At 48.8% G+C, this 19,085-nt stretch overlaps 1 protein-coding gene across 1 annotated transcript in view; it reads right to left on the bottom strand.

The window, feature by feature from the left end:
* Nucleotides 1–548: 548 nt before the first annotated feature.
* The window catches only part of Gan (gigaxonin), a 60,582-nt gene continuing 42,045 nt past the window's right edge, over nucleotides 549–19,085 (bottom strand). Inside the window, exons 10-11 of the mRNA XM_050143907.1 lie at nucleotides 12,336–12,445; nucleotides 549–12,251 (exon numbers count right to left, since the gene is read on the bottom strand). Coding sequence (XP_049999864.1) covers nucleotides 12,070–12,251; nucleotides 12,336–12,445 — 292 coding nt within the window. The 3' untranslated portion in view covers nucleotides 549–12,069. The remainder of the gene's footprint in view (nucleotides 12,252–12,335; nucleotides 12,446–19,085) is intronic.

The raw sequence follows: 19,085 nt of genomic DNA, 5'->3' as shown, positions 1-19,085 counted from the left end.
GCCAACCTGGTCTACAAAGGGAGTTCCAGGACAGGCTCCAAAGCTACAGAGAAACCCTGTCTCGAAAAACAACAAAATAAAACAAACAAGAACCCCAAACCAGGGCCGGGTGGTGGTGGTGCACGCCTTTAATCCCAGCACTCTGGAGGCAGAGGCAGGCGGATCTCTGTGAGTTCCAGGCCAACCTGGTCTACAAAGGGAGTTCCAGGACAGGCTCCAAAGCTACAGAGAAACCCTGTCTCGAAAAACAAAAAAACAAATAAAAAAAAGAACCCCAAACCAACCAACCAAAACTGCTGGGTACAGTAGCATGCATTTGTAGGGATTCTGGACACACTGGCCAGCCGGCCTACCCAACTTGCTGAATTCCAGACCAGTGAAACTTAGCCTTTCAAAATTAATTAAATAAATAAATAAGTAAAAAGGCAGAAAGTGTTTAAAAACAAAAGACACCTAAGTTTGACCTCTGGCCTCTGCATACATATGTACACACACACACACACACACACACACACACACGCAAAAACAAAGTGATTCAAATGTCTTCCCCATCAAATTATTTTATTAGGTTAATGAAACAGCTCGAAGACAATTCATTTGTTCAGCACTCTTCTAGAAAATAGTTCAAGTTGTAAACGAACTTCCAATACATAAAACAGAACTACTTGACCATACACAAATTTCAAGCTCAAAATACAACGTTCTGTTTTCTTACCATTATAAAACCCAGTCAATACAAACTACGTAAAAAAGATAAAACACTTTCACTGATCCTTGGTACAAGAGAACAGCACAATGGCAATATTTCCCCAGATCACAGGTCGAGTCCTGGGGATGAGGGACCCAACCCCACAGTTACCGACAATATCCACACCCCGTAAACAAAGTGCTGCTACTTAATTTAAGAAAGTTACCACATCCTTCTGCATCAGTGTTGCTTGTAAACCATAAAGTAACTTTGTAAGAAAGGTTACAAATAAAAAAAAAAAAAACAAAAAAAAAAACAACTTCTGACTTTGCTACAGACACCGGCAAAGCAATAGAAAATCAGTCACTCCACGGAACAGATACATTTGGCCCACAAGGCATCAGACAGGAACATTGCAAGGAAGTTCAAAAGTTTTCTACTCTCCTACCAAATCTGGACAGTTCTGTAAGGTGCAACTTTCTGGCCCCTCAAATATTTTACTTTTTCAGAGAGTGACTCACGTTGCGTTTGTGTGCACCCATTGCAAATGCCCCGTTCTCAGTGGGAGCACTGTATGGTGAGCACTCAGCTTTACCACACTCAGTTCAGCCTGACCTGAGCGTGGTCTTCCTGGGAACTTCCCCGGATAGTTAAAGCTGCAGGATTTAAACGAAAAGCCGTTCTATGAGTACCATGCCAAGAAACACAGCGATGTCAATGAGACAGGCTTGCTTTGGCAGGATGGATTTGGGGATGGGGTTTTTGAGACCTGGCAGTCTATGGTCTTTATGGGGTTGTTCATATGGCAGGAAAAGCGTCCGAGAACAAACCAGCTGGGAACCCGCTCTTGGCAAGGGTGACCACAGGAGTGACCACTGCACTCAGTGCTCCACGCAATACTGACAGGGCTAGGGAGTACACGGCAGGCCACTCTGCTCAAGTGGGGCCCCAGGAAGGCTGGTCCCGAGCCTGGAGACAGAATGTCTTATCTAACTCAATTACTCTTTTTAGTGGGGTTTCCTTGATAGTTTTCTGTCCTGGCAGAAGACACTCAGTGACGGAACACCCACAAACTGCCATGTTCACTGTGTGTTGTGGGCAGGCCTTATTCACATATAGAAACAAATGCCCCATCATTGAGGAATGAGGTCTGCCCGGGCTGTGTCTGCAGCCTGGGTACTGACGAGGAGTGAATGCCTGGCAATCTCCATGGCGGCAGTTCTCAACCTGGGTCTTGACCCGTCTGGGGGTCGCACATCAGACAATCACATTCTGATTCACAACGGCAGAGAAATCACAGTCATGAAGAAGCAATGAAGTCAGTGAAGTAATTTTACAGTTGGGGGTTACCACAACATGAGGAACCGGATTAAGGGGTCGCAGCGTTAGGAAGGTTGAGACCACTGCTCTTCGGGCTGGGGGTGGGGGCCTTGGGCCTGTGGGCAAGAACTATGGGACCCACTGTGAAGTATGCTCAGCACTTCCTCGACAGCCACCGTCTTTGTTTACGGCTGTCACAATTTAAAGACGGGACAACGTGGTCAAAGCAAGTACCACCATGTATCGCCACTGTTAACACGAGGTTAGGGGAGAGGGAAGTCAGCAGCTGGGTTCTGAGTGGGTTCAAAATGGAAAGACCCCATAGACAGAAAAAGCCACTGACGACTGAACTAAGCAAGCTTTGCTATACAGTTTGTGCTTTCTTTTCTATTAATTTATTTACTTGTTAGTTTTTGTTTGTTTTTTTGAGCAGGTTTTCTCTGCATAGTCCTGGCTGGCCTGGAACTCACTCTGTAGACCAGGCTGGCCTCAAACTCACAGAGATCTGCCTGCCTCTGCCTCCTGAGTGCTGGGATTATAGGCGTGTGTCACTCCTGGCTTCTATCCTTCCCATGGAAGGCCACTTGGTATAGTTCCCAACATAAGGTTCTTCAGCCCATGGGCTTTAGATGCCCTCTCCATGATGAAGCTGGACCCTAAGGTGCCATCTAGAAGCAGGTGCTGCATGACAGACAGGGTTCTTAGGCTTCAGTGCTTTTAAAATCTGATGACACTTCCCCCTGGGTACCAGTTTCCATGTTTATTATTGTTGTCTTTAAAATTTTTTTTTCATTATTAATTTTTCAAGACAGGGTTTCTCTGTGTAACAGTCCTAGTTGTCCTGGGACTCGCTCTGTAGACCAGCCTGGCCTCGAACTCAGAGATCCGCCTGCCTCTTCCTCCCAAGTGCTAGGATTAAAGGTGTGCACCACCACCTGGCTTATTATTGTTTTTTTTTTTTTTTAAACAAAGCCTAACTGTCAAGTACAGGAGGCTACTCTAAGTTACAATTCATGACCACCATAATCCTCATCACCCTGGCCATCAACATTACATGCACATTTTCTTGAGTTTCTTTTGAAGCAAATACCTTTGTGATGAGAACATGAAAAAGCGGTCCCTTTCTTAGTGCAAACTTGTTGCCATACCCACTTTGGACTCTATTCACCGCTTGGGATATTCAAGTCAGAGTTAAACAAGACAGGAGGAGAAGGAAGCCTGGCCTGCTCTTGGGAGCATGCCACGGGATGCAGGAAGGGATCCCAGAGCAGTTTTCAGGGCCAAGTGCAGACGGAGGTGTCAGACAGCCTCTGAGAGGCCATCCAGGCTCTGAGTACATCTCGATGGACAATCTGGGACCACACGATGCTGTGACTGAGGCTGGATGCTGAGGTAGTGTGTGTGGCCCGGTGCTGGCCCCTGACTCAGAGAGAGCCCTTGGTGACCTCAGGGCAGGTGTGGAAGGCTCCTATTCATCTCCAGGTGCTTGAGGCTTGAGATGGGTTGGGGCTATGCTGGGTGCTGGCCCAGGAAGCTGCTGGGACTGGCTGGCAGGAGGAAAGTGCCAGCACAGAGGTATGGTCAGGGACCGAGAAGGCACGCCTTCTGCTAGGCTGCTGACCCCATGCTCCGTGGTCCAGAGAGCAGCGTGAGTTACAGCTCCATTTCCTTTCCCTTTTTCTCATTTTTCTTATACATTTCCTTATTAATATGTATATGTAAGTGTGGGGGAGGGCAGAAGACAACTTGTGGGAATTAGCTCTCTCTCTCTACCACATGGGTCCCGGGAACGAAACTCAGCTCATCAGGCTTTCCCTGTGGAGCCACCTTGCTAGCCCCCTTTTCCTTTCTTCTTTGTGACACAATTCAAGAGACTAGAAAGCCAGGCGGGGACAAGCGTGAGAGGTCTGAAAGGGGCAGGAGAGTGTGACGACAGTGCTCTGGTAAAGAGAACCAGCGTCCTCCTCCCAGACAGAAGTCCTCAGACTGCCAGAGGTTACTGCTCAGGCTGTGGGAAGGACCCTGTTCTCAGACTCCTTCTGGCATCTAGGTGACCATCAGGGGCCAATAAGACAGCCCAGCCCACCGAGGATGGGGCGGGGAGCTAGGGGCTGCTCCCTTGTGACCACAGGGTTCCCACTTCTAGGTGAATGGCTGGGGGTCCTATGGCAGGCTTTCACCAGAGGGGAGACAGAATAGGAACATAAGAATGGGGCCCCTAGAAATGCTTTACAAGAGGTAACGAAGAGCCATGCCAGTTCCCAGGGAAAGTTGGCTGAGTTCACCAAGCACCTTCCCGGGCAGCCAGCCCAACTTGGGAGGCATGACTGTCATTTACCAGCTTAAGGCAGAGTAGGCAGCAAAGAGCTTAAAACAAAACGTGTGTCAACCAAAAATCATGGTTCTGGTGGACATTATGGCTTAAAGAAATCTCTGGAAATAAAAGACCATTATAGAAAGTTGGACCATGACCACCCTGGTGAAGGGACTGCCATGGTGTGGTGGCCGATGGCCACAGTTAAGGGACCAAAGTGATGAATAGAGGGGAAGGACATGAAGCAAGTGTAGATGGGACACAAGGCTGCTTCACACTCCCTTTTTACTAAATAAACAGCCCCCAGAAGCCCTGGCCTGCAGGAGCTCTGGATGCCAGGCAGAGCATCGCACCGACTGTCCTGTCCACAGAGGGCCCTGGTAGAGTACACAGAAGCCATCAGTTGGTACTGCAGAGGGCACCCTGCTACCCCAAAGCTGTTCTACCTCATGGGTCTAAAGACGACAGAAGAGCAAACCTAGCATTAGGAGGCGGAGGCAGGAGGCTTAAGACCTTGTCTCAAAACACTCAAGAAAAAATAAATAAATAAATAAGCAAGGTGATGAGATTCTGTAATTCTGCCTACTGGCCTGAATGTTCTGGAGTAGTACACTCCTCCTTTGTAAGCCCAGCATCAGGCCAGAGCCTGGTCACTGCTAAGTGGCTGGGTGGTCCCAGGCTGCTGTACCCCACATTGCATGCTTGCCTACATCCTCCAGGCTGGAGGCTTCACCACGGACACAGGGGAGCAGTTTCCACACACGACATCCAAGTTAAAGAAGCAGAAGCTTAGGTTTGTGACCTCAGTCAGAGATGTAGAAAACACCCGGTTTGTTTGGTCAATCTAGATGATAAATTTGATATTCTGGTGAAAAGTAAAGTTCCACCTTAGTAAAGGATTTTAAGGAATCTTAGAGGACTCGATTAGGCAAGCTCTCAAGAGGGTAACTGACCATCTCTCTCTCTATTTTTTTGACAGGATTTTTCTGTGTAGTCCTAACTGTTCTGGCGCTTCTTATGTAGACCAGGCTGTTCTCAGATTCACAGTGATCTGCCTGCCTCTGCCTCCCAAGTGTTGGCACTAAAGGTATCACCAACACACCTGGCTTGACCACAATTCTCGAACACTGCAAGTACATGTGTTGGGTGTTTCTGATATCCGTGGTTATCCTGAATATAATAACCATTCACGCTAGAGGTGAGAGGTGGCATGTGGCCAAAAGGAAACACATCCTGTAAGCACAAGCAGACATTTGCTGGTATCTATGTGGTGGCAGACACTAGGGTGAGCACTGGCAGGAGGCCCAGATGTTCAGCTCCAAGCAGTCCCCTACTGGCCCGGGGTCTCACAGCACTCTGTGTGGACAGACGGAATGATGACGGAGCAATGACAGCCACCGCAACTTGAGTGTAATCACCACTCAGGGAGGTCAACACCCTCTCTCCAAAGGCAAACTGAGCTAAGCCTAGAGACCAGAACATAGGTGGCAAAAGTCTTCAACCCCAGATTCTCCAACTCCTGTGCTCTTGACTACTGGGCCTGTTCAAGTCTCAGGTAAATCCCTAGGAATAACCAAAACCACAGACCTGGGGCCTAAGCAGGAAGGGAGGATTTGCTCTCTAAAATCATGGGCTCCTGTTGCTCACCTGGGCACAGACACTGCCATATGCTGCCACCTGAGGAGAAGCTTTGCCATTTTACAGTCTCTGGGCCAACTCTGAAGGCACCAGAATACACATTCAATCATCTGATTGCATGAGGTGTTTTAGTGTTGTTAGTTTTTTGACTTTTGGGATAGGGTTCCTCTGTGTAGTCCTGGCTGTCCTGGAACTCACTCTGTAGACCAGGATGGCTTCAGCGTCACAGAGATCTGCCTGCCTCTGCCTCCTGAGTGCTGGGATTAAAGTCTTAGGGCACTACACTTGCATGAGGTTTTAAAATGTATCAGGCTCTGAAGGGAGGGCTGGAACCCAGGGACAGAGCTCTGAGGGGAGCACTCAAGAGAGTGCAGTACTCCGAGGGGAACAGAAAGCTGAAAAGAGGGTTGGCCTCTGTTGATGACCCAGGTCTCCTATTTAGTAGGCCAGGTCCAACTGTGACCTGAGAAGTGACCATTCCTATAAGAACGAACTCCTGGAAGAGTGTCTCCAATTGCTGAGCTCCCTCAGTGATGTCATTCTCACCTGGGGACCAAGAGTGGCCAGCGGCTGGGTCAGTGCGAGCCTGTTACTGGGTGTGGAGAAGGGATGTGCAGGGTGAAGCGCAGGAGAGTCCCCTACGAGTGTGACAGATGAGTCCCGCTCTTAAGTAAAGCATGATTCAAGGTAGTTGGGTCAAGCTTGCTCGTGAACCTGGAAAACATCTGTTTCGTTCTGACATCTGGTGCTCTCAGGACTGAAGGAAGAAGAGAATGTAGGGGAGGAGCCAGCAAAAGGAGGAATTCCCAGGAATCGGCAGCACCTTGCAAGAAACATCACAGCCGCCTCAAGCATCTAAGTTCCAAACACTGTGTCAAATCGCAGACGCGCTCTCCTCTGATCCTAACAAGGACAGAAACGCCACAGTGCTGCTGCGCGACTCTGCCACTTCTCCACCACAAGAAAACATCGCCTTTAAATGACTTTCAAGTTCAAGTTGAGTTTCAAGTCTTCGCCTCGCAGAAGCCCCGGAAGAATGCCCGCTCCTCCAGGTTTAAAGTGCCTATTTTAAAAAGTACGAAAATGGAAACTCCGCCCAAGAGAACTGACCTCCTCAAGGCTGCTCACTGCTTGCTTCCAGGCGCTTGTTACAGGACAGAACAAATCCAATGCCACACCATGAGGTAGCGGACAAGAGGGTTGTTTTTCCCCAGGAACACAAAGAATGGGAATGACTGCAAGTATTCCCATCCGATTCAACAGGAAATGCCATAAAGTAAGCTACGGAGACTTCCCTGGTGCAGCTTGAAGAAATTCAGCACCAGGGTCTAAGGGAGTTCACCAGGCAGGAGGCAGAGCCGCTCCCAGCGGCAGAATATGCGGAAGCGCCTACTCTTCACGGGCAGCGAGAGCGAAACACCCACCATCTGAGTCAATGGACTCACTCTCATCCCTACCCCAGAACTGTATGTGCACATCAAAACGAGCCAGAAGGAGCCTTTAGGGACTACTCAGAAGGCAGAAAGACCCCTCAGCTTGCCAAAGCAGTCCCTCCCTCCCCGACTGAGTGGGGACAATCAATGAAATGTTAGCTTCGGTCTTTATGAATAAACCGGGCCTTGCTTCCAGAAGACACCGAGGAAAGTGCGAGACTTTCAACAGCCAACTGACAGGGAGAGGAAAAGGTTTTCCAGTTTCTCCAGCCAGAATGTTGGTCTGGGGGCTGAGCCCATACTACAAATGATGTCCATTTTGGGAATAGAAACACCTGCATGCTGAGGAAGCTCAAGCTCTTGCTGAGTTGGCTGGATTACCCTTGGTAACCCCAGGGCCTGGCTTCTGCGCATACTTGAATGTTCACTGTAGGAAGGGGAGAGCGCCCCTACCCACCTCAGACATGGAGAAGATTTTAATAAGCCCATGTCAGATGTAGCCAATCAACCTGACATTCACGTGATGAGCGTTATGAGGCGCGCTGGGCACAGGTACAGCGTCCTGCGGAAGCACTTGCGGACGCAGGCACGTGCGAGTAGTACACGAGGCACTTGGGATTTCTGAGGCCAGCCCACCTATGTACACAGCTTCTCACTTGAAGCCCAGAAGAACTGAAGAGCGCATTCTCTGCTTAGGGAAAAGCATCTCATTGAAGGCCAGAATACTGTGACTCGATACCTACTTGCAAACCCGGACCAACTCACACAGACAAGGTTCTTGCTCAAGCTCCAGCGAATTTATAAGACAGAGAGGGAGGGCTGTGTCCCCTCTGCCTCCTTTGTAAGGTTCCCCGAAACGCAAGCACAATTCTAGGGAGGCCCTCTGTATTTGGTGGGTGACCCAGGGCAGGCGCTGTCACGCCTCTTCAATCCCTGGCTTTCTAGGTGCTTTCTTGGCTAAGGGGAAGTTACAGCAAGAAGGAAACACTGCTCTACCCTTCCGGTGGGCATTTCTCAGGTAGTTCTGAAGCCTTTAAGTGCACATGATAAAAGTCACCTCACCCCTTCCCAGAGCATCCGACCACAGGAGGACTGTGTAACCAGGAAAGCCTCCCCACTATAAGAGAGAACTTCTGAGACCCCAGGCACAGGGCACTGCAGAGGAGTTACCAAGCAGAGCCCTCAACGAGAGCCAGCTGTTTCCCTAGACACCTGACTGGCATCCTGTGAGAATCTGCGGCACCACGGCAAGGACAGCCCTACTTTCACCACTTCCAGGAAGAGACCATGTTTCCGAGACACCTCTGAGGGGTGGCCTCTCCCCACTTATAAAGGGTATGGTGACACTGTCAAGCCACTGGAGATCAGAGTAGCCTCAGTAGCTGTGAGATGTAACAGAACACTCGCTTCAGCACAAACAAGACTCAGACACAGACCCAGCAGACTTTTGGTTGGAAAGCCCAACCAGAGCCATGACTCCTCAGAGCAACCACATAGCACCCTCGGCCCCTTAGACCAGCCCTTCCTAGGATCAACTGCTAGCAGGTAAATCCACGTTTTCGCTCCTGCTAAGGAAAAGAGGCAAAGCTAGTAAAATTGACTACTGTCCACAAAGATTCCGCATTTACACACGGTGCGTGTTTGACACAGCCGTGTAACTGAAGGTCGACAGACTCAAGGTTTATCTGAAGCACCAGGAGACGGTAGCAGAGATAGCTCGTGACTACGATTCAAAAGTAAACATATACAGACAGACATGTCAAGTCACGTGGCACAACACACACGCACATTCACTCATCTCTCACGCTTTCTCATCGCACAGAACACAAACACTCTTCACATAAAAAACACTTCATTTTAAATTAAGCACTTAAATCTTTGAAAAATCTATGTTTAGATATGTTAGAGAAATAAACAAACATACTTTAGACTCTAGCCTAGGAGGGTGTCTTGATTACACGACTGTAGCCTAAGCCCTTCCAGGGAAAAGAAATTGCACTTCCCCCAAGATGTTTGTGTTTCAGATTTTAAGATCTAGCCTCCGTTGCCAAATGTAACATCTACCCGGTCAAAGTGCCTTACCGAGACGGGAAGGACCACTCACGCAGACCTGACCAAGACACAGGCGCAGCGGTGAAACACGACCTGCACGACAGGGGCTACAAGCTACTGCTGGACACTAAGAGAGAGTGGTTACCAAGAGGTATGGTTGGCTTTGAAACATCATAGTAAAATTAAATACAGCCCCACTTTTCAACAGGATAGTCAGTCTCTCTCTCTCTCTCTCTCTCTCTCTCTCTCTCTCTCTCTCTCTCTCACACACACACACACACACACACACACACACACACACACCTAAAAATAACAGTTTGGCACTTAGCAGCTTTTGTTATTGCATCCCATATTAAGTTGCAAATTTATTTTATAAAACATTAATTTCTGCAGCCATAGTGTCAATGAACTGAATTGAAAACCCGTTTGTTTGTTTGTTTGTTTTTTTAAGTGAACTGACCAAGTCAACAGGCACTAGTGACATCACTATTGGACCCATGACTCTAAACAAGGAACTGTCTCCTTGGAGAGAGGCCTGAAGCACACTGAGAATTTTAAGCTTCAGGAGTTTAAACAAACAAACAAACAACAACAACACAACAAATAAAAACCAAAACAGAGCAGTTACCACAGCTGTCCTGCGCTGGTTTCTCTCTGCTCTGGCAGGCCATGGCTCTGTCCTGTGCAGGTATTTCACCCAAGTCAACTGGCCCTTCTGGCAATTTCTCTCCTGGGAAGCCCCCATCTCAGGAAGAGCAGAGGTGCTCTCTCTGCTGTGGCTTCCTCGATGGAAAGCAACATGGCTGATGTGCAACATAGTCCACTGACTGACAATGAATGTGACCGGATGGGATGGCGTGGATGTGTGGCACATCCGGCCTAGAGCAAAGGACAAAAACTTAGACCTTCTCTTGCCAAGTTGCTTCTGGCCACAGCTGAGTTAGGAAGCCACGCCCAGCCCTTTTTACACCCACCCTCCGGGTTCTTCGCCCCAACTTTTTATAATGCCAATCACTCGAGACAGGTATAGGAAAATCCCTGCAGAGAAGCCATGCCTTTTCAGGTCCACAGGCGGGGGGGGGGGGGGGGGGGGGGGGGGGGGGGGGGGGGGGGGGGGGGGGGGGGGGGGGGGGGGGGGGATTAAGGTTTCATATGCAATTTAATTGCATATAAACATCTCACGTAGGAAGTTTCTAGAAGAAATTCCTGTTCTCCAATTTATAACCAAAGGATGTACTTATACATTTAGCAATCACTAAGATACAATGTTGCCTCTTCTAGCCAAGAAAGAAACTTGTAGAAAACAATTAGAAACAAGGAACTCTATATCAAGATTGATATTGCATACAACTCACACTATCAAGTAACAGAGTGCACTCCAGTCCCTGACTTCACACCAAGGGGCATAATCTGAATGGAAAACAGTATCTTATGAGATAAATTCCACCAACCAAAGATTGGCTTGTTTTTACTAATGGGAAATGGGAAGGAGGGCGGAAGTGGCAATGAGTGACGGGAAAGGAGGGAAAAAGGAAGAGGGCACTAACGGGAACAGAATGAAATTAAGTTGAGGTAGTTTATTCTACCAGCCAAACATTCCTGGGAGTGAAAGTCATCTAAAACTACCAGAGAACGGCTTTGGGGGCAGCCTGTTACAAAGACGAGATTCCAAACACACCTGCGTTCGAAGATAAGTTTGTAATGTCTAAGCAGCAGTAAACAGGACTTCGTGTGCTTTCCGACAGGGTGGAAGAAGGTTTGATTCCTATGGATATCACCTGGACAGCTTTTTTGTGTTTTTAGTGTTTCACTGTTTTTAGTTGCAGCAGGCCTCTGTCATTTGCTCGACTCTGAAGTCTCCTCTGTGCTACCAGCCTGGAGTTTGCTTTTCCAGGTAGAAAGAAAGAATGGTACACGCTCCCTCCCAAGCTCACAGCGCCCCCCAGAACTCTCTCAGAACGCAGGGTCTTTTATAGCGAGCGATTCCTTTAAACTCAATATGGGGCTGCGGACTTGAGCTCTTTGGGCAACTGAAAGACAGATTGTTGTCAGAGAGGAGTTTTCTCCCAGTCTCAGTTCATCAGAGTATAGTTCTTAAAGAATCTTAAGACAGAGGACTAGTGATAATGGGAACTAACTGGCACAAATCTCAGTTTACTGAGTGTGGCTAGGCATCTACCCCTCCACACCATACAAGGACAGCCTTGTGTGCTGGGGATGTTGGCTTGCATATATGGGTTCTGTTGTTTGTCTACCTCAGCCACATACACTGGGACACAGTCAGTTAGGTAAGAGTTCCCTTGCGGGAATACGCACCTTAGGGCTTTAACTCTGATATTTCACACGACACCAACCCCCCACTCCCTCCTTTTGACATTCACTAGCCTCCACAGTTTACGAACGCATCGGGCTGGAGGAACTGATTCCTCCCGGGTAGTTTTTCAACAGTTACATGGTCTCCAAACAAGAGCAGAAGCCCAAGTTTCTAAGCATTAAAAAACCACCAAAGAGTAACCATACTGATGCCCAGCACAGAGCAAGATGGAGCTGCTTCTCTGCGCTTGCTGACGACCAGCCACGTGATGCGCTTGGGGCAGGACCTCGCTTTTGGCTCCTCTTCCTCTTCAAGGGGAATGGACCCGGATGCGGAACAAGCCTTGCTGCAGCTGCAGACGGAAGAGCTTGCAGTTGGCGATGCGCAAAGCTGCGCAGCCTGTGCGCCGAAGGTCAGACGGCAGGAGTGGCTTCGTGTGGTGCCAGGTGCCCGTGCTTCTCTTAAACTCACGCACGTAGTCATAGTTGGTACCTAGACACAGAGAGGGGGCAGAGCTGAGCTGGTGCACCTGAGCCCCTGGAAGCGGCTCCCGAGAAACCCCCGCGAATTTCTCACCTGTGTCAAGGTCTCCGATAACATAAATACTGGCTCCTATGGGGACAGCGCCATACACAAAGGATGAACTGGCAGGAATGCATAGGTTCTGATCGTTAAGATAGATCCACCTGGAAGCAAGACCAACAGACACAACTCAAGAAATCAAAAGAACAAATGGGGACAGTGCAACTTGGCAAGACACCAGCACACTGTGCACTGCCACTCTTGACCCCACTCCACTCGCAAGAACCGTGGCTGTGGTGACTGTCGAGACAGACAACAAAGGCTCCGGCAGTGACTGCCACAGAGTAGGACTGCCTCTGCCCAGCACCACAGCTCGCGGACTCATTCATGTGTGGCTTACTCACTCACATACTGTTGCTTCCCTCCTTTTAAACTTTTAATTGTGTGTGTATGTCTGTGTGTAGGTATGTGCATACACGTGACTGAAGTGCCCATGGAGGGCAGAGGACAAAGCCAAACCCCCTGGAACTGCAGTTACAGGCAACCGTGAGCCCCTCTGATGTGGGTGCTGGGAACTGAACCCCAGCCCTTTGCAAGAGCAGCAAGTGGTCTTCACCACTGAGCATCTCTCCAGCCCAGGGATATGCTTAGTGTTAAAGTTCCAGCACACTTGCTAGCACTCATCTGGATGCCTTCTGGCTTGGGCTGCTGTAACGACAACCGTCAGGGACATTAGGTGAGCCTGAGCCTTGTTTGTTTCTGGATTTTGGTGGGCTTCCAGAATGGCTGGATTCTGCAGAAAGGGCATGTGGCATGTGATGAGAAAATATCCCTCTTACTCAAAATACAATGCTGCTCTGTCTTCTAGTTAACGAGGCATGGGAATCCCAGCTGTTCATGCTCACTGGGTCTTGGTGCCCTCAGTCCTTTGAAGACTGAGCCACTATAACAACAAGAATTCCCTTAAGTCTAACTGTGCTGGGGATTTTGGCACACATTTACTGGGTACTTTTATGCACCTTCTTTTGCAAAAATTTGCTCATTTTAGAGAACACACACACAAATAAAAATAAGATAAGCCCTTTTAAAAAAGGCTTTCTAGGAAAAAAAAAACCTGACTAACCTTCAAGTGTCAAAGTCAGGAAAGACAGGGGCTATCACAGGCTAAGGGGCAGCAAGGAAACACAGCACCTGTTGGCAACTGCAATCCAGGTTGAACTGAGGCAAGGGACATGTTGGCAGAGAGCAGGTGACTTTGCTGGCAGTCTGTACTTTAGGCTAGCCCTGCATAGCTTTGACACTAGGGTTCTGGTCAATGGGGACACTAGCATTAGAAGGCAAACGTATGACTTATGGGAATACCCTGACTTTATGAGACTTTTCTAGAGGCCTAAAATGGCTGCAGGGGCTGGAGAGATGGCTTGGGGGTTTAGAGCATTTGTTGTTTTTACAGAGGATTCAATTCAGTTTCCAGCACCCACATGGTGGCTCACAGCCATCTGAAATTCCATTTCTAGGGAATCTGATGCCCTCTGCTGACCGCCACAGGCACACACATGGTATACATATAATACAGGCAAAACACTCATAAACAGAAATACATATAAAAATTAGTGCAAACAGATATGGCTCAGTTAGTAAAGGTGTTTGCTGCTCAGCCTGTTGCCTTAGTTTGATCCTTGGGATCCACACTGAAGAATCAACTCCTGCAAAGGTTGCTCTCTGACCTTCCTATGAGGTAGATAAAATCTAGGCTTTGCCGTGCAGTAACGTTCACTCAGGAAACCGTGGCCCATTTCCCACTAATAGCTTACAGGCATGCCAAATCATAGCCACCGCCTAAGCAGCCCTGAGGCCTCACTGTCGAGGATGGCGCATGCACTTCAGTGGACACTTTGGCCTCTCCGCTCTGCACAGCAGTGAAGGAGCCTGTGTAGCAAGCGAGTGAACTCTGAAGTCAAACCACCATAGGAACATCTCACTTCGACTTCAATGAACTCTTCCCTGGCTGTTAGGAAACAGGTTCCTTATTTTGAATTCCAAGAAACAAGGAAACAAGATTATAAAGTAAAGCTAAGCCACCACCGCATACCCTTGCCCCTCTCCTGTCTCGCCTGCCCTCTTCCTTTCCCTTCCTCTGAGATGGCCGCTGGTCTCTAACAGCTAAGCTGCCAAGGATGACCTTAGCTTCTCATCCTTCCACCTCATGAGTTCTGGGTAACAGGCTGAGTTATGGGGTACAAAGGATGGGCCCCAGGGCTCCACGCTCTCTTCTGAGCCACATCCCCAGTCTATGATCACTTGGTTTGCTGGGGCTAAGAATATGCACTTTGAGCTGGAGAGATGGCTCAGTGGTTAAGAGCACTGCCTGCTCTTCTAAAGGTCCTGAGTTCAATTCCCAGCAACCACATGGTGGCACACAACCATCTGTAATGACATCTGGTGCCCTCTTCTGGCCTGCAGGCATGCTTACAGGCAGAATATTGTATACACAATAAATAAATCTTGGGGCTGGAGAGACGGCTCAGAGGTTAAGAGCACTGACTGCTCTTCCAGAGGTTCTGAGTTCAATTTCCAGCAACAACATGGTGGCACATAGCCATCTGTAATGAGATCTGGTGCCCTCTTCTGGCAAACATACAGACAGACAGAACACTGTATACATAATAAATAAATATTAAAAAAAAAAAAGAATATGGACTTTGGCCTCACAAATGTTAAGCATCTACCTACTGAGCCATATCCCAGCCCAATGCCTGCTGTTCTCAGAGTCCTTCTCATCCCTTGTCATTGCTGGTCAATAATTATAGACATTATTGCATTTTCTCTGTTTAGATTACAGTGTGGTTTCTGCCTCCAGACTGGACCATGACTTAAAGTGATGAGGTCAAGAGCAGGGTTCACGCCGGGCGGTGGTCTCAGCACTTGGGAGGCAGAGACAGGCAGATCTCTGTGAGTTCGAGGCCAGCCTGGTCTACAGAGTGAGTTCCAGAACTGGCTCCATAGCTACTGGGAAGCCCTGTCTGGGAAAAACAAGAACGAAACAAAGAAACAAACAAAAGAGCAGGGTTCGCTCCCTACTCGCTACCCCACAAGTCTTACTGAGTGAGCTGCAGCGCTCCCTTCTTCCCAACCGTGAGGTGCGAATGAAAGGACACGCTCAGCAAGGGCACGCAGTGTGCTTTCTGCAGAATGTCAGGATGACCAATTTTCACACACGGCTGAGTCAGCCCTGAGACCACACTGCGCAGGTTAACTGCTGGCCCTGCCTTCTAAGACCAAGACAGAAAAACTTCTCTGTTGAGCCGTGCAAACAGGACGAAGAGGAAACACCAGCTAGCTCGCAGCTGCAGAGCAAGGATGGGATGGGAAGACACACCACATCTGGACAGCCATGGCGACCAGCCCAGTCACCCAGCACAGCTGGGGACACTGCACACATTTTCCTCCCCCACTCTCCCTCCTAAGTTTGCAGTATGTATTGATGTTAGCTTGGACTAAAACTTCTGTTTCAGCCTTTTGGGTACTAAGATTACAGTGTATTCCACCATGCCCAGCCTTTTCTACCTTTTCTAAGAGAATTGATGGAGGACAGGTTTCACATGCCTGTATTTTTTTCTACCAGTTCCTCCTGGATACAGTGGATTTCTTGTCTTTGGAGGGCAGAAGAAATCTAGGGATTGAGTTAGTCCTTTCTGCCACATGACCCCCTGTCCAAGGGTCACCAGCCTCTGCCCAGGTATCAAGCATCCCTTTTCTATTGTACACTCAAAGATGAAAGGGTGGCATTGGCAACACAACTTCAAAGTTAACACAAGGACCATGTATCAAGGCCGGAGACTCAGGCAGAGGTGAAAGGACAGGACTCGGGAAAGGAAGACGCCACAAGAGAGGCCTCGGCCTCAGGACATAGAGGATACTCAGCAGGGCACTCAGAGGACAGCAGTGTCTGCTTCCCCTCGCAGAAGCCTGGGAAGGGGGAATGCATGTACACACTGCTCTGAGGGGAGGAAGAGTCCATGGCGGGGGCAGCAGGGGAGAATGTGGGTGCCCAAGAGACCCCCCCATCAAGGTGAAAGGTAAAATGTGGCAATGGCCTGAGAGTAAGGGAACGGGGAGGATCCTGTGAGAGTGTAGGCACAGAGACAAATACCACAGGGCCACAGGAACACCCAGATAGAGAAATCCCTGCTCTCTGGGTGTCATGTGTCATTACCATGACTCAGGAGTAACTTGTGGCCTTATTTATTTATTTAAATTCAGAAACCACAGAAAACAGTAAGATATGGCATTTTCCCAGGAAAGCTTTAACCTAAAAATAGGGAACGAAGACAGGAAAGACAAGAGACTCCTACTATTGGAATGGTCTCCATGCTGACAGAGACCACACATCTGGCAGCAGCTCCCACGGCTGCGAGGAGAGCATACCCGGGAATGCTGCCCCCCCCTCCCCCGGCTGGGCGCTATTTTTCTGCCAGGATTTATGGGAACAGAGTCAGGCCAGTAGGGTGGGTGCATGGGAGAGCCCTGCAGCCAGAAGTCTGAGCTGCTCGGGTTCCAGGTCTGCTGGTGTGGTTACATGTGACATGGCCTCAGAGAGGAACAGAGGAGCCCAGCAGAGGCCGCGCAGCATCTGGTGTTGCTCATGCTCAGTGTTTCACAAATGTGCAAACGTCCCGCACGTCACTGACAAGAGGTCTTAGCAGCTGCTTTCTGTTTATAAACTAACACTGGGAGCCTGGGAACACAGGCTGGAGATGTATGTATTTTATTTGAAAATTTTTTCCCCCCACGAGACACGGTTTCTCCGTGTAACAGCACTGGCTGTCCTGGAACTCACTCTTTAGACCAGGTTGGCTTCGAACTCACAGAGATCCTACTGCCTCTGCCTCCTGAGTGCTGGGGTTAAAGGCGTGTACCACCACAGCCTGGTGAAAAAAATATTTTAGGATGAAAGGTCGGTGGTTTGAAAGCAAATGGCCCCCCAAAGGGGGTGGCACTATTAGGGGGTATGGCTTTGTTGGAGTAGGTGTGGCTGTGTTGGAGGGAGTGTATGTGTAGGACGATGTCAGGCCTGGCTTTCATGTGGGTGCTGGGGACAGAATGAGATCCACATGTTTGAGCAGCGAGTGCTTTCCTAGCTGACCCACTTCTCCCCCACTCCCTTCTAAATACAGGCACAGGGCTGGGGAGGTGGATAGTGGTCAGAAGTGCTGACTGCTCTTTCTGAAGACCTGGGTTCAGTTCCCAGCACCCACATCTGGTGCTCATAACTCCAGCTCCTGGGGCATCTCACACTGTCTTTTGACCTTCCTGAGTGCGTGCATATGCATACACACATACATAAATAATAAAAAATAAATTTAAAGCCAGGTATGGAGGCAGAGGCAGACAGATCTCTGTGAGTTTAAGGCAAGCCTGGATTATACAGAGTTCCACATTAGTCAGGGCTACAGAGTGAGACCTTCAAGAAAGAAGATAAAAGAGAAAAAGGAAAAAAAGGAAGGAAGGAAGAGAAGACAAATGGAAAAAGGGGCACTGGTTCTACTCATAGGGCCGCAGTTCGGTACTAAGAGCAGGTCGTCAAGTTTACCAACCACAAAGATGCTGCGGGTGACTGGCAGGAACGCCAGGGTTCTAGAACGCAGCATGTCCCAGGACAGCTGGGAAGCTTTACAGCCAGATTTGAGTTCCACCCAAGGCAGCAGTCAAAATGAAGAGGGACCGTCAGCGAGTGACTGCAGACAAGCTGCAGCTCACAGTGACTACGCACTGAGTCAGTCGTCATGAAGAGAGGGCTGTGTCAGTGTTAAGCCAAACATGCTGCTACTGCATGTTCATCAAGTGGGACAGACTGTCTCACGCTCATCTGGGGGAGAGATTAATACACTATTTCCTACTGCGGCAGCCGGCCCCCACCGTAGCGTATCAAAGAAGAAATGTAGCAAGCCGCTGATATCCTCTGCCCACCCCTACAGAGCAAATACCGTCTAAACGGCTTCATTTTCTGTCTAGTAAATTCCCCTGGCAGTCTACTCCGAGTAACGGGAAGCAAAAGCATCTCTGAAAATATCCTGGAGGGAAAGCGTGTGGCAGACTGGGCGACATTTATATGCGTGTCTAACGCCTGGTACCTGCTCATTCTTCTCCCAATCTCAAAGGCAGGAAATGAGATAACATTTATCTTCTGGCTCCCCGCTCTGGTAACATGAACATGACCGAAGCACGTAAGATCAGCCATGACCTTCTGTGGGGATCTGAACCAGTCACTGCAGTGAGAACACTGCCTCGTGCTTATGAGGGGAAAGTGTGAGAGGAGGAGACCGCAACTACCACAGAAGCACACCGTGGCCTGGCAGGCATTTTACAAAATGTTTTCCTTAAGCTGGACATGGTGGCACACGCCTTTAATCCCAGTACTTGGGAGGCAGAGGCAGGTGGATCTCTGTGAGTTCGAGGCCAGCCTGGTCTACGGAGCTAGGGCCAGGAAAAGCTACACAGAGAAACCCTGTCTCCAAAAAAAAAAAAAAAAAAAAAAAAAAAAAAAAAANAAAAAAAAAAAAAAAAAAAAAAAAAAAAAAAAAAAGGGCTCTGGCCATTTCCACTGCTGTCTCTCTGCTTCCAATTTTCAGATCAAAATGTGAGCTCTCAACTGTTGCTGCTGCCATGCCCTTTTTTCCCCCACCATGAATGCTAGCCCTCTGAAACTGTAAGCCCAATTAAATGTACTCTTTTATAAGCTGCCTTGGTCATCATGTCTTATCACTGCAAGAGAAAAGCAGCTAAGGTACTCCTCAACTTCTG

Source organism: Alexandromys fortis, unplaced genomic scaffold, assembly GCF_014885135.2.
Source record: "Alexandromys fortis isolate MF-2015 unplaced genomic scaffold, M_Fortis_MF-2015_v1.1 scaffold_1, whole genome shotgun sequence".
In the NCBI taxonomy this organism is placed as follows: Eukaryota; Metazoa; Chordata; class Mammalia; order Rodentia; family Cricetidae; genus Alexandromys; species Alexandromys fortis.
Note: the sequence above shows the minus strand (reverse complement) of the source record. Positions and strands in the feature narration are given on the sequence as shown.